The sequence below is a fragment of the Prionailurus bengalensis genome, chromosome A1 (assembly GCF_016509475.1).
Source record: "Prionailurus bengalensis isolate Pbe53 chromosome A1, Fcat_Pben_1.1_paternal_pri, whole genome shotgun sequence".
NCBI lineage: Eukaryota > Metazoa > Chordata > Mammalia > Carnivora > Felidae > Prionailurus > Prionailurus bengalensis.
In genome coordinates this window covers 46,500,001-46,513,479 of record NC_057343.1, presented here as the reverse complement: position 1 = coordinate 46,513,479, position 13,479 = coordinate 46,500,001, and the positions used below count along the sequence as shown (strand labels likewise).

Here is a 13,479-nt window from a genome sequence, read left to right as displayed (position 1 = left end):
CTAATCAATTAAGGTAAAGGGCTAGTGTTATATAATATTGATACTACATCTCTCCTGTGGGAGGTTTTAATTGTCCTTTACAGAAACCAACCCACACACTTTAGATTAGTCCAAAAGCTCCTAAAGTTCAAAATGTTATCTTTACAACAAGATTCTAATATGCATTGAAACTCTTGAAAGATTTTAGTTGTTGTTGTTGTTGTTGTTTCTCTTTTCCTTTGTTTTGGCTACAGTATTGAGAGACCTCTCAAATCTTTGGTCATGAAGTTTCTTATCGGACTACTTCTTTTATTCCATGGAATATATATAATGGGAAACTGGTTTAGGCATGAATTTTGGAAGAGGGCTTGGTCATTTTTTCTGGTTATTTTCATTTTCTTTGTCATGCTTTTTCAAAAATTAAGACTTCGCATATATGTGGAAGATGTTTATCAACAATGTTCAGGACTGAAAAATTAAACAGGAATGAGACCAGCAGTGCTCACTTTTAAATGCACATTAAAATCACCTGGAGTCTTAAAAATATACTGATGTCTGGGCTCTACTTCTGATTCAGTGTATATAGCTGCTGTATCAAAGCACCATCAACTGGGTGGTTTAAAACAACAGAAATGTATACTTTCACATTCTAGAGGCCCGAAGTCTGCAATCAAGATGTCAGCATTGCCGTGCTTCCTCTGAGATCTAGGTAGAATTATTCCTTGTCTCTCCATAGCTTCTGGTGGTTGCTGGAAATCCTTGGCATTCTTAGTAACTCAGTTCTAAAGCCCAATTCTGCCTTTCTATTCATAGGACATTTTCTCTCATTTCTTCACAATGTCTTCTTGTAAGGACACGGGTCATGTTGGATTAAAAGCCCACCCTACTCCTGTATGACCTCATTTTAACTAATTACAGCTGTAAAAAAACTTCTTTGCAAATGAAGTCACATTCTTAGGTACTGGGGATCAGGACTGCACTCTTTTTGGGGACACAATTCATCCCCTAATCCTCAGTAAGCCAGAATCTCTGGGAGCAAAGCCCAGACATAGGCATGTTTAAGAACTTCCCAGGTGATTCTAATGCAAAGCAGGAATGGGAACCATCCTAATGGGAATCTGACCAGGCCAATGGGGCCTCTGAGACCAAAGATATGCATGACCCTCATTCTCACTGGTCAGTTGACCTCTCACAAGTTAGTTATTTTAGAACTTTTTTTTTCTTTTATATTTTTTAAAGCCTGCTCTCTTAATATTTGCATTTTTGCACCTGAATAAGTATGTATGTATGTATGTATGTATTTATTTATTTATTTATTTAATTTTATTTATTACATATGTAGTTTGCTTTTAACCATTCAAATATTTATTAATTATGAAAAGACAGTTCCTCAAGGCCTATGTGCCTTGATGTCTGAAGGTATAAATATATTACTGCTCAAAGAAGAAAATGTTAATAAGTAGGTATCTTACTTAATCTGTAACACTATAATAGTTCATTGGAGGCAGTTATATGATATATTTGCACATTAGTTTAAGGGGGAAGGTTCAGGGCTTGGCAGGGGAGATATGGAATGGGATGAATGTGTTAACAAAATAGTATCAGGAAATACAATACCAAGTTTCCCTGGGCTACAACTAATATGTATTTCATGAATTTCCCCTAATACGTATATGTGGTTGAATTGGAGCTAAGAGAAGGGGGTAGTCTGAAAATTATTTGAATCAAACAAAATTATTCCAATGTTAAATAATAATCGATTTCTATGATGCCTTAAAATGTGACCATCCAAGTGTGTCCAGAGCAGTGCCATGATGAAATAGCTGTGAATAACTCCTCTGGTGTTGTTATTATGGTCTGTCACATTGATAATTTGTGTGCTAAATGATCCTTAGACACTGCTGAAGCGATAGAATCTAGGGATTTCTTTAAATTGATAATTGTCTAGAATTGAAACCTGCTTTGTTCTGTTATTTTGTGTTGTCTAAGAGGCTCTGAAATGGTTGTCTTCTGGGGCACCTGGGTGGCTCAGTCTTTTAAGCATCGGACTCTTGATTTAGGCTCAGGTCATGATCACGGGGGTCACGGGGTGGAGCCCCATGTTGGGCTCCATGCTGACAGCGTGGAGCCTGCTTAGGATTATCTCTCTCCCTCTCTCTGTGTCCCTCCTCTTCCTCTGTCTCTCTCTCCCACTTGATGAGTAAGTAAGCTTAAAAAAATAAAAATGAAAGGATTGCCTTCTTGGGCTCCTTTTTTCTCCAAAGAGGGGATTGGCATCTGCTGATCTGCTTGCCTGTAGAACCAGTTTGCTAACTCGTCTTTCCCTACTTTGGCTTTGTTCAAATGAAAGGTTAAAATGTCAGCGAAGGATGAATTTATTTCCTTTGCATTTCTACAGTACTGCATTAACGAAAATCAACACTCGAGAAGGACGTCAAGTTCCCATGTATTTACCTCTTCTCTCCCCCGATTCTTTCCCGCGGTGCCCCAGGAGCGAGTCCCGGACAGCCCTTCGCCTGCACCCTCTCTGGAGGAGGGCCGGAGGCCTGGCAGCCACCCATCATCACACCGCAGCAGCAGCGTGTCCAGCTCCCCAGCACGGACCGAGAGCTCTTCTGACAGAATCCGTAGGTCTCATACTCCTACTTGTCACCATTTTAAACTTTATTAGGTGCAGCTGGCTTTTCTAATCAAAATGCCCTCATTCCAAATAGATCTCAGATGTATCATGTTCTGAAGCTCTGTAGCAATAGCCATCTCTCAAAATTATGTTTCCCAGTTTGCAATATCATGAGGTATGGTACTACATTAACAGGTTCTGATATAAACTCCCTCTCCTTGATGCCACACATAAAGATTTGAGCTATGAAACAGAGAAAGTAACCTTCCAGATTAGTTTCTGAAGTAAACACCTCCAGCTCGCAGGTAGCTAGTGGCTAGGTATATGGCTTAGGGATTATTCAACTTTATTCCTTTGTCCCCTCCTCCCCCCTCCCCCACCAGTTCTTGAAATTTATCCATTTTCAGAATTCACCCCTGCGTTGAAAAAAATATCCACAGAGAGAAATAAAAGTAAGTAACAGTCAAAACGATAGACTTAAAAAAATTGCTTTGTCATTTTTATGACCACTGGATGGAAGAATTTTAAATTGTTTAAATTTTAGGATTTGAATTAGTAAGTCAATGATGCATATCATTGTCAGATATTATTATTAAATTCTAAAGAGCAGGGGCTCTATTGTATTTCATGATAACGTTTTTAGATATTTAACCAAGAAAATCAAGAGTAAAGTTAAAAATACCATTCAATGAACTGGTTATTTTGTATCTGTATTTTGTGTTAAGAATCTAATACTTTTCTTCCAATAAAATGAACATATTAACAGTGACTATATCGGTTGACAGAATCAATATCCATTGTATCCTTTCCAGGATTTAGTTAATTTGAAGGAATCATGTTTGTGGTATGAACTATATCTAATTACACATAACTTACTGAAGTTATTTGGTTGTTGAGAATATTTTTATAATAGGAAAAACATGTGCTACAAAGTGTCTTTATAAATCATAAAGAATGTTTGCATAAAGCAGAGATCCTTAATATGAATATTATTGAGATAGATAAGAAATATTAGGTTAAATTGTATGTAATATAATTATTTAAAAAGTAGTTAATTATTGATAATTATATAGTTCAACATAATTCTAAATATGAATACTTGATTTGGCCTGTCTAGAACATATTTCCCTAATTTTGTAAGAGATGATAATCATTGTGTATTAATAAAAGTGAAAATATCATTTGATAACTATTCCAAATCAATGACATTTGCTGGGGCTGGTAAACTTTAATTCCCAAAGTTTGGTTTCATTAAAACAATTTCTCATATAAAATATTTTCTGTATGCTTATGTGCAGTGCTGACATTAGATTTTATGATGCATATTCATTTCATTTTTTATGCTTTTATACGATGTCGTCAGTGAAAAGGCACTGTCCTAGAGAAAGAAAAATATTTTTTCATGACACTTAAATGGAAATTATGGGCAGATAGGGAGCAATTTGAAATAATTTTGTTATACATTCATGTTTTAAATTAATCATTGTATTCTTTTTTATTCTTGATAGAACAAGGGAGAAATTTTTGCGTGCTTGGACTACCATGATTGTCCAAATGGAAATACGTACACATGCGCACAAATGCATGCACACACACATATGCAAATACATGTTCACAAATGTGCATATTTTAATGTGTTTTTTTGAAAATTAGACTAACAGACATTTCAAAAATAATACAAAAAATTCTTTCATACTCGTTACCCATATTCACCCGATCATCAGTGTCTCTAAAAGAGATATTGGCCTAATGACACTTTAATGTTCCTATCATGGACATCATGATTCTTTACCTCACATACATCATTGTTTATGTTTTAGAAACAAGGACTTTCTCTTACATAACCACAGAGCATTGATCAAAATCAGGAAATTAAGATTATTATAGTGCCATTCTCTAAACTATAAATCTTTTTCAAATTTCACCAACTTTCCCACTATTATTGATTTTTATTTTTTTTCTCACTAGTATTTTTAGTAGCAAAAGATTTTCTTTACTGGTCCAAAAGCCAACCCAGGATCACGTGTTGCAATTGCTTGTCATATTCCTTTAGTCTCTTTTAATCTGGAGCCATTCCTCAGTCTTTTTTGTCTTTCAGTATCTTGATATTTTTTAAAGTATATAGGCCATTTATTTTATAGAACTTCCCTCAGATTGGATGTTTTTGTTTTCTCATGATTAGACTTAAGTTATGAAATTTTGGCAAGGATCACAGAAGCATGATAGCATGCCCTTGGTATATCATTCCAGTAGACATTTGTTTTTCCCATACTTGTCATAACTATCTCTTGGTTAAGGTGGTAAATACTAGATTTCTCTGCTGTAAAGTTACTCTTTTTTTTTTTAAACCTTTGTAAGTAATAAGTAACAATAATAAGTCTTGTGAGGAAACATATTAAGACTACCTGGATATTATATTTTTCATCAAACTTTCACTCCACTCGTTTTAGAATCATCTGCTGAAGATTCTTCCTTCAAACAATTATTGCTATGGTGATTTCCAAATGATAATTCCTAATATATATAGTTTTATGATATTTTCCAAAAAAATCTTATTTTTTCAGAGAAGGTAAGTTTTTATGGAATATGTATTCATCCAACTAGGATTTTCATGGGCAATTTATTAAGAAATTTATTGACTGGATTTTGAAAATCATAAGGGTGTTTTGTTATCTACTTTGTTATTTCAGCAGTTACAGGTTACTATCAATACTTCAGGAAAGCAATTATTATTTTTATTCATTCAGCCATTTAATAGATATTAATTGGGCACTTGTATATTCAAGTTTGAGTTCAAATCCAAATTTTAAAGAAGTACTTTGATATCTATGAAACCTTGTGTTTTATTGACTAGTATAGATTATGAATATTGAAACAGTTATTTCAGTGCCTTATCTTGTTGAAAGCTAACAGCTTTTAGTGCTCATAGTGTTATGGCCATTCAAAAGTATTCCAGATATTAAAAATATTATATTCTTTGTGAAATAAAAATAAGATAAAATGTTTTCATTTCCACTATTTTTCTTATTCTTAAGATTATCATGGTTACCAATTCTTAGTATTCTTAGAGTTAGATTATAATGCCAATTTAGACCATCATATTTTATTTATTTTTGAGTCCAAATGAGTTTAATTAATTTGTTTGAACATTGTGTGTTATGGTGTTTCTGTCTTTGTCTTTTGTTTCGGGCTTGACAGCTGTCCATCAGAATGGGTTGTCCATGAACCAGATGCTGATGGGTTTATCACCAAACGTCCTCCCTGGGCCCAAAGAGGGAGATTTGGCTGGTCATGATATGGGACATGAATCGAAAAGGATGCATATTGAAAAAGGTAATATATGATTATGTGGCCTTTTTTTTTCCTGTTCAACATGTGGACTAGATTTTAATCATAGAATGAGTGATTCAATCCCACAAAAGATGGCATATAAACATGTTAAAAACCTATAATATTAGGTAAATATTAAGCCTCTTCAGCAAAAAAGAAGTATGAATGAAAATCTGCTGTTTTTCCTTACATACAACAGGTAGGTGATAATTTACTTTCCAGTACCTAGGGCCAATTGTCATTTTTCTTTACCTGATAGAGCTACAATAACATAGAAGCATTATTTTGAATATTTTTGGTTTCAAATATACGTGATCGTTGGATCAATGAGGAAATAGAAGTGAATCTTACCAAACAATGTACTAGTAGCATTTCAAAACTTAACAGAAGACCATGGGGGGAGGGGAAGGGAGAAAAAAAAAGTTACGCAGAGGGAAGGAGGCAAACGGTAAGAGACTCTTAAAAACTAAGAATAAACTGAGGGTTGATGGTGGGGGCGGGAGGGAGGGGGAGGGGAAAGGGGTTGATGGGCATTGAGGAGAACACCTATTGGGATGAGCACTGGGTGTTGTATGGAAACCAATTTGACAATAAATTTTGTATTAAAAAAATAAAAAAATATTATATGTAACAAATAACAAAGCCCAGATTGTGTAAAGCTGAAAGTTTCCTATTTGTATTTCATTTGTATCACCCTAATCCATTTTCACAGGCAGATATTGGTATTTTCATGTCCTATTTCATAAAATACTTTCATGAAGAAATTTAAATATTATTTTGGCATGCATGTTAAAAATTTGTGCTAGAGGTGCAAATTTAGTGTTTCAAATAGTAAGGTTTGAATTGTGATTATAAGAATTCTTCCACATCTTTTTCATCTTAATTTAATATTTTTAAATTTTATTAATATAGACTGGGTACTTTGACTGTCTTTTGACATGAATACCAAATAATCAGCGTTATAAAAAGGATTAACTCTTTGGAAAACATAAAAACACCAAAAGCACAATTAGCTGTCAAAAAGGAAAATAAATAAAATTGGGTATTTAATGATCAAACAGAAAGAAACGATTAGAGAAAGACAAAGTTAGGGTGGGGCAACTTTTTAGAAAAAGACTATTCACAAAAAGTAAAAATGCTTATATGAAACTTTTTTCCATTCAACATAAAAACAGTCATGCTGAGCCTTTGGGGAGAAAGAGTACATTATTTCTACAAATTAGATTATCTGCGTGGGGTGCCTGGGTGGCTCAATAGTTTAAGCGTCTGACTTCAGCTCAGATCATGATCTCACATTCTGTGAGTTCGAGCTCCATGTCAGGCTCTGTGCTGACAGCTCAGAGCCTGGAGCCTGCTTCAGATTCTGTGTCTCCCTCTCTCTCTGCCCCTCCCCTAATCATGCTCTGACTCTCTCTGTCTCAAAAATAAATAAAAACATTTAAAAACAATTTAAAAAAAGATTATCTGCATTATGGAGTGTCAGTGAGAAAATGATAATCTTTTCTAGGTGCCAATATGTCAAAATCTAGGCATAATTGAGAGCAGCATTAAGGCAACTTTTTAATTTTTCATTTTGAAATTTGATATCAAATGCTATCACTAAGCTAGATGGACTATATGCAATGCATCAGTGAGCTAGATGGTCTCTAAATATGTAATTCTATTTTTTCACAAGCTCTTCTTTAGCAATGAATAAAAATATTTTATATATTGTACCTTACATATATTTTGACATACACCTTTTATATTTGATCAAAACCTATTTGTAGAAATATAAAAAATAGTATCATGAGAAAATATAAAGCTTCATAGGAGATGTAAATTTTAAGTAAAAATATTTAAATATAAGAATTCATTGTATAAGTTAAGCAACCATTCTCCATCAGGGTTCTGTGAAAGAAGAAAGTCCTACAGAAAATGATTGAGTCATTCATTTCTCAATTTTCCCATGGATACTACATAGCTGATTTCACATGGAATGCATAAGGCGGAAGTTATTTTATGACATATAATAGATGTCAAGATATTAGGGCTTAATTTTTTCCAGAACCTAATGGAGAAGGGCTGGGTGTAAAATATCAAAGCCCAAAGGTGGTAGTGAGAACACCACCAAAGGCATGATCAGTAACATGATTAGAATAGTGAGTTCCACTGGAATTTTTGGTAGACAGCTTTGTACAAACTGATACTTCAAGTTGAGTTTCCCTGCTATTTCCATAACTATTTTTTTCATGAGTCATGAGTTCTATCTATCTGTCTATTTTTAAAATTATTATTATAATTTTACCACCATGGAGCCTTTCCTGAAATACCATACTGGGTTGATTGAGGGAGTCCACTTCTGGTTTTCTTATAGGCCTGCTCCAAAAATCTTCACTACAATATTTGCCTTGTTTTTTGGAAATTATTTTTTCATTGGTCTGCTCCAAACACAAGGCTATAAACTCCTTGGAGTTATCTGTATATTACATTTTCTAGGCAATCTATGAATCCATACTGATCTGGGCTGAATCATTAGGAGATTCTAAGTGATAGTAAAAGAAAGTAAAAACAACTGTAAAGATTATACTCTTTAAGGAGTAATAGGATGGAAAAGTATAATTATATAACTTCTAAAAGCTACATTTACATGAAATGGTAGAAGGTTCTGAAGATGATCTATACAAAAACTTTCTATATCATTAATTGTAGTTCTTATCATATTGAAATTTTGCTGTCAGAATAAAGACCTTGACTATATGCCCAAGGTTTTCCAGTATTTTAATGTGTATTTTATAAAGGAAAATAAATGTTTATTTTAATATTCTTCCTAGGAATGTAAAACTACCATTGAACTCATGATTTCAAATGTAGGTATATGATCATAGAAATTGTGATTGATGTTAATACTATTATAGTAACTGTTTTATGTTGCTCTTTTTTTTATATATACTCTCTCACTTTTATCTAGTTTTCAGCATACTGAATTAATAGTAAATATTCATGGTTTTCTAGATTGATAGAGTCTACTAAATTAAAAATTGGTTTCTTTCATGGCTACATTTATCATGTGCCTGATACTAGCCCTGTAACTTTCTTACTACACATTATCTGTATTAAAACAAGTGACTTGGGGCGCCTGGGTGGCTCAGTCAGTTAAGCGTCCGACTTCGGCTCAGGTCACGATCTCGCGGTCCACGAGTTCGAGCCCCGCGTCGGGCTCTGGGCTGATGGCTCAGAGCCTGGAGCCTGCTTCCGATTCTGTGTCTCCCTCTCTCTCTGCCCCTCCCCCGTTCATGCTGTGTCTCTCTCTGTCTCGAAAATTAATAAATAAACGTTAAAAAAAAAAACAAGTGACTTAATTTAGAGACATTTGTAGAGAAATTAATTATATGTTTGTGTCATTTTAGGCTCAAACTTCTATATGTAATTTGCTGCTTACCACTTTAAATCATTCAAAAGATAATAATTCTTTAAAAAACATTGATTTCAAAAATAGATACCAAAATTAATTTGTATGCTGAGAATCACTGTGGTCTAAAGTCTTAATCATCAGTAATATTTAAGCACTTTTAAATCTTCTTAATATTAAAAAACTATCGACTCCACTCTATTAGAATATTTAAGTCACCGTTAACTGAAGGTATTTAAATTCAGAAGTCCTAGCTGCTGAATAAATTCACTCCTTATTTTTAAAAATAAAAACACTAATAGGTTTTTGAAACTTGGAAGAATGTAAGGTGCATTCAAAATATAAATGTGAAAAACAGCTTGGTATAGTATATCAAGAAGTAATAGACATAATAATGTATCAGTCATCCCAAGTTTAAGGAGAAATCCTTTCGCTACTATAAACTTTGACTAAGATAAGGACTTTGTCAAAGATACGTGCTTAGGAAAACTGGTAGAGCTCAGAGCTCCAAAACCAATGTTATGTCTTCTGACTTTTACAGATTCCAGGTTCTATCAAGCTTTCTGGATTTTAAAATCATTGCTGATCTTTTCCCTCATTCTAAATTTCGTGGAATAGGCAGTAATAATTGATATTTGAATTGTATAAGCAGACTCATTGTTTCTTTATGTGGAAACTGTCTATTCCCTGCATATTTGTCCATTGATGCTAATGTACAATGTTACTCTCTCATACATAATTTGTTTCTTGTTTTTTTCTCAAATCGCTGCTATTTTCAACACATTTTAGAGCATGTTTTATACCTTTGTATTGTCTCATGTGCACATTTTTTATTATTATGAAATTTAATTTTTTAATTAAAAATTAAGTTGCATGTATGCAAAAATCAAATATATGATACAGATAAGCTTATAGTATCAGCTTTCCCCAATTATAGAAAACTTAAGCATGTATAGTTGAACTATTAAATATCTATTTACATTAATGTATTTCAGTCTTGGACTGAGTATGCCAAAATGACATAATGAATTGATAAATACCTACCAAATGCCAGAACAGTGAACCAGATGAAATGCAAAAACTTTCTCTGTCCCTTTTTCTCTCCTTTGTTGCTATATATTTTTCCTTAATATGTATCCTCATTTTCCCTATGCTTGAGTCTTTTCCCCTTATTTGTTTTCACGAAAAAACATGAAAACTTTCTTTTGTTGGTGACTCTTGAGGACTTTCTTTCATTGGTGACTCATGCCATTTTAGAAGCAGAAATAATTTAAGAAGCAGCAGGAAATACAGGGGATTTGCTTCAGGCCATAAAACATTTCTTTTGTGGCATATTTTGTTTGGTTGGCAATGCTCAAGATTTCCAATGGTTAGCATACTTGTATAAAAGGTTTCTTTTGGTGTTCTTAATTTAAGGACAGGGCACTAAAAGCAAAAAAGTAGTTAGCAACCTGGCCGTATGGGGATTTCCTCTTGTTAATGTTTTATTCTTAGCCTCCAACCATATAGATTATTTTCCTACAAAACATCTTTTTTAATGACTATGTCATCGCTTTTCTCAAGTTTGTGGAAATGATTTTTTTGAAGGGTATTTCCTTTTGCACATTTCTCAATGTTTAAAAATTCTAATTTTACTTGAATTAGGATTGAGTCTTCAAAAATAGCCTTCTTTTAAATTCTAGATCGACATCACACAAATTAATAGTAAATATTATTTTGTTTTACCCACATATATCACAAATCTTAACCTGTTAGTATCTCATGTTACTATATAGAAGTGTATAGAGTAAAAGCCCCTTTTCTATAGAAATTTCTGTATTTTGATAATGTTAAAGTACATAGGGCCTTGAGTATTTTCATTTTAAAATTCCAACAGTGTAACTTTTCCTTCACTTTCATTCTTAAGATAAAATTTCTCTTGGCATCTCTCAAAGCCTTTTATAAAATATTCTCTAAACACTTCCTAATGTGACTTTACCCTTCAGTTTCTAAGCATGTGAGTTAAAGGTATTGAACTTAATAATGATACTTTTAATTCTGTGATTCATAACAGTAGGCAATAACAAATTTCTCTGAATTCCAGAGTTCTTTCTTAAGCAGATGGCAGATTGCACATGCAAAGTCAAACTTAGGTGAAATTTTATGAAGGCACTGGTTTATTATTTTATGAATTATAATTCGAGAAGCAGAACTTGCTATAACACTTCAATAATAACTTAAGAAAATCCTACTATGTGAATCCTATGACATACCTGTAATATAAAATATGGGTTTTAGTGTTTATTAGGTTTTTCTCTGTGCATCTTGCTGACTGTTCTGTCCCACTGAACTTTTAGGTTTCTCAAATATCTTCTGTCCTTTCCCAGATGATACAGTTTTGGTTTTTTTGTTTTTTGTTTTTGTTTTCTTTGTTTTTACCTGGGATGTATATTCCTTTTATTCATTAGTGCTCAGCCCAAAACTCTTCTGGGCAAAAGCTGTATCTTCTCACCATCTTTGTATACCTAGCACAGAGTCTGTCATTAGTGGGTACAGTAAATTACCTTTCAGAGTTAAATGAGATAATACATGTCTGGAGTGTTTGACCTATTTATATATTCCATGAAATTATTAGTAGTATCAAATTACTAATGGGTATATGGCTCGATTTGATAGATGAGAAACATACATGTTGTGAATCACTGAATTAGAATATTATCTGTTTACAATCAATAATATCATAGTTATTGTGATTTATGGTTCACCCTAAATAGGAATATTGAGGCCACAGTATCTTAGAAAATATTTTGATTTCATATGACAACATTGTAATAAGCACAGTTTTTGAAGGAAAAAAAGGAGTAAAGTATGTTAATCAGTTATTTTCTAAGTCAAAGATTGTGAAGATAATTGCCTGAATACATTTTTATGATATTAAAATGTTTTAATTTATTCAATACAATTTTACTGACCCTGAATTTATTTGATAAATGTATTGAGGAGAAGCAAATATGCTTGACACTTAAAGCATAGGCAATATCAGGTGTTATATATGGATGGGCCACATTAGAAAAGGTCCCAAATCAGATGAAATCCTCTCTGCTGGACAAGAATTTAATCTTTGAACCACTCACACATGCCACTTATAAAATAAGCTATTGTAATTCTACCTAAGGTAAAATTTACTTTTTCCGGGAATTTATTATTATATAATTTATATGGATATCATTAAAAGAAATAGAGCCATTTACTGATACAGAAGACCTCAGTGTCTTCTCCAGGATACTTGTAAACTTTAGGTTTTGGTAACTTTTTTGGGTACTTAGGAAGTTGAATCAAATTAACACTTCCTGATGATTTTCATGACCTACATGCAAAAAAGATTAGAGGGTATCTAGTTTGGGATACGTTATATAAAATATATTTGTAGTAGTTTTTTAAAAATGTTTTTAAAATTTATTTTGGGAGAAGGGGCATGGGTAGAGAGAGAGGGAGATCAAATCCCAGCAGGCTTGCCACTGTCAGCTAATGCGGAGCCCAATGTGGGGTTCGATCCCATGAACCATGAGATCATGACCTGAGCAGAAATCAAGAGTTGGACGCTTAACTGACTGAGCCACCCAGGTGCCCCTATTTGTAGTAGTTTAATTTGTAGTCAGATAAAATGTCTTTTCCTCATGGAAAACCCATAATAGACTATTAATTATTCCACTTACTCTGCTTTATTTTCTTGAGCCCTTTTGACAGGCATGACTCACTTCCTCACTGTTTAAGAAATATTTTTACATAGTTATGCCAATAGTTAATATTTTATAGCATTAAAAGGGAAGTAGAAAGTAAATTACTGGTAGATTATTAAAATATTAGTTCCACATATAAACTTCCTTCATGTAATGATTTATTTATGAATCATTGTAAATGCCTTTATTTTATATTTCCTTCATTAAGTAGTTTATTGAATTAATGAATTGATTATCTCTACATTTTTATTCTGCAATTTATTTTCATAGTGCCTTACCTTGGATTTCTAGTTTTGGTAGTTTCAGGTTAAAATTTTACATAGTCTAGTGTGGAAGTCATCTATGTGTACGTGTGTAATGTGTACCTTCAGTGTGTCTATTTGAGAATTTACTCCAAATTGAAACTTCATTTTGGAAATATTAGCTTACAATCCAATATT

At 33.1% G+C, this 13,479-nt stretch overlaps 1 protein-coding gene across 2 annotated transcripts in view; it reads left to right on the top strand.

Annotated features, from left to right (window-relative positions):
- Positions 1 to 13,479, top strand: part of DACH1 (dachshund family transcription factor 1) — a 435,329-nt gene that overhangs the window by 313,432 nt on the left and 108,418 nt on the right. The window contains exons 5-7 of one of the 2 annotated variants that reach the window (XM_043580344.1): positions 2,471 to 2,606; positions 3,007 to 3,051; positions 5,798 to 5,932. In XM_043580344.1, coding sequence (XP_043436279.1) covers positions 2,471 to 2,606; positions 3,007 to 3,051; positions 5,798 to 5,932 — 316 coding nt within the window. The remainder of the gene's footprint in view (positions 1 to 2,470; positions 2,607 to 3,006; positions 3,052 to 5,797; positions 5,933 to 13,479) is intronic. The other variant, XM_043580355.1, reaches the window with a different exon arrangement.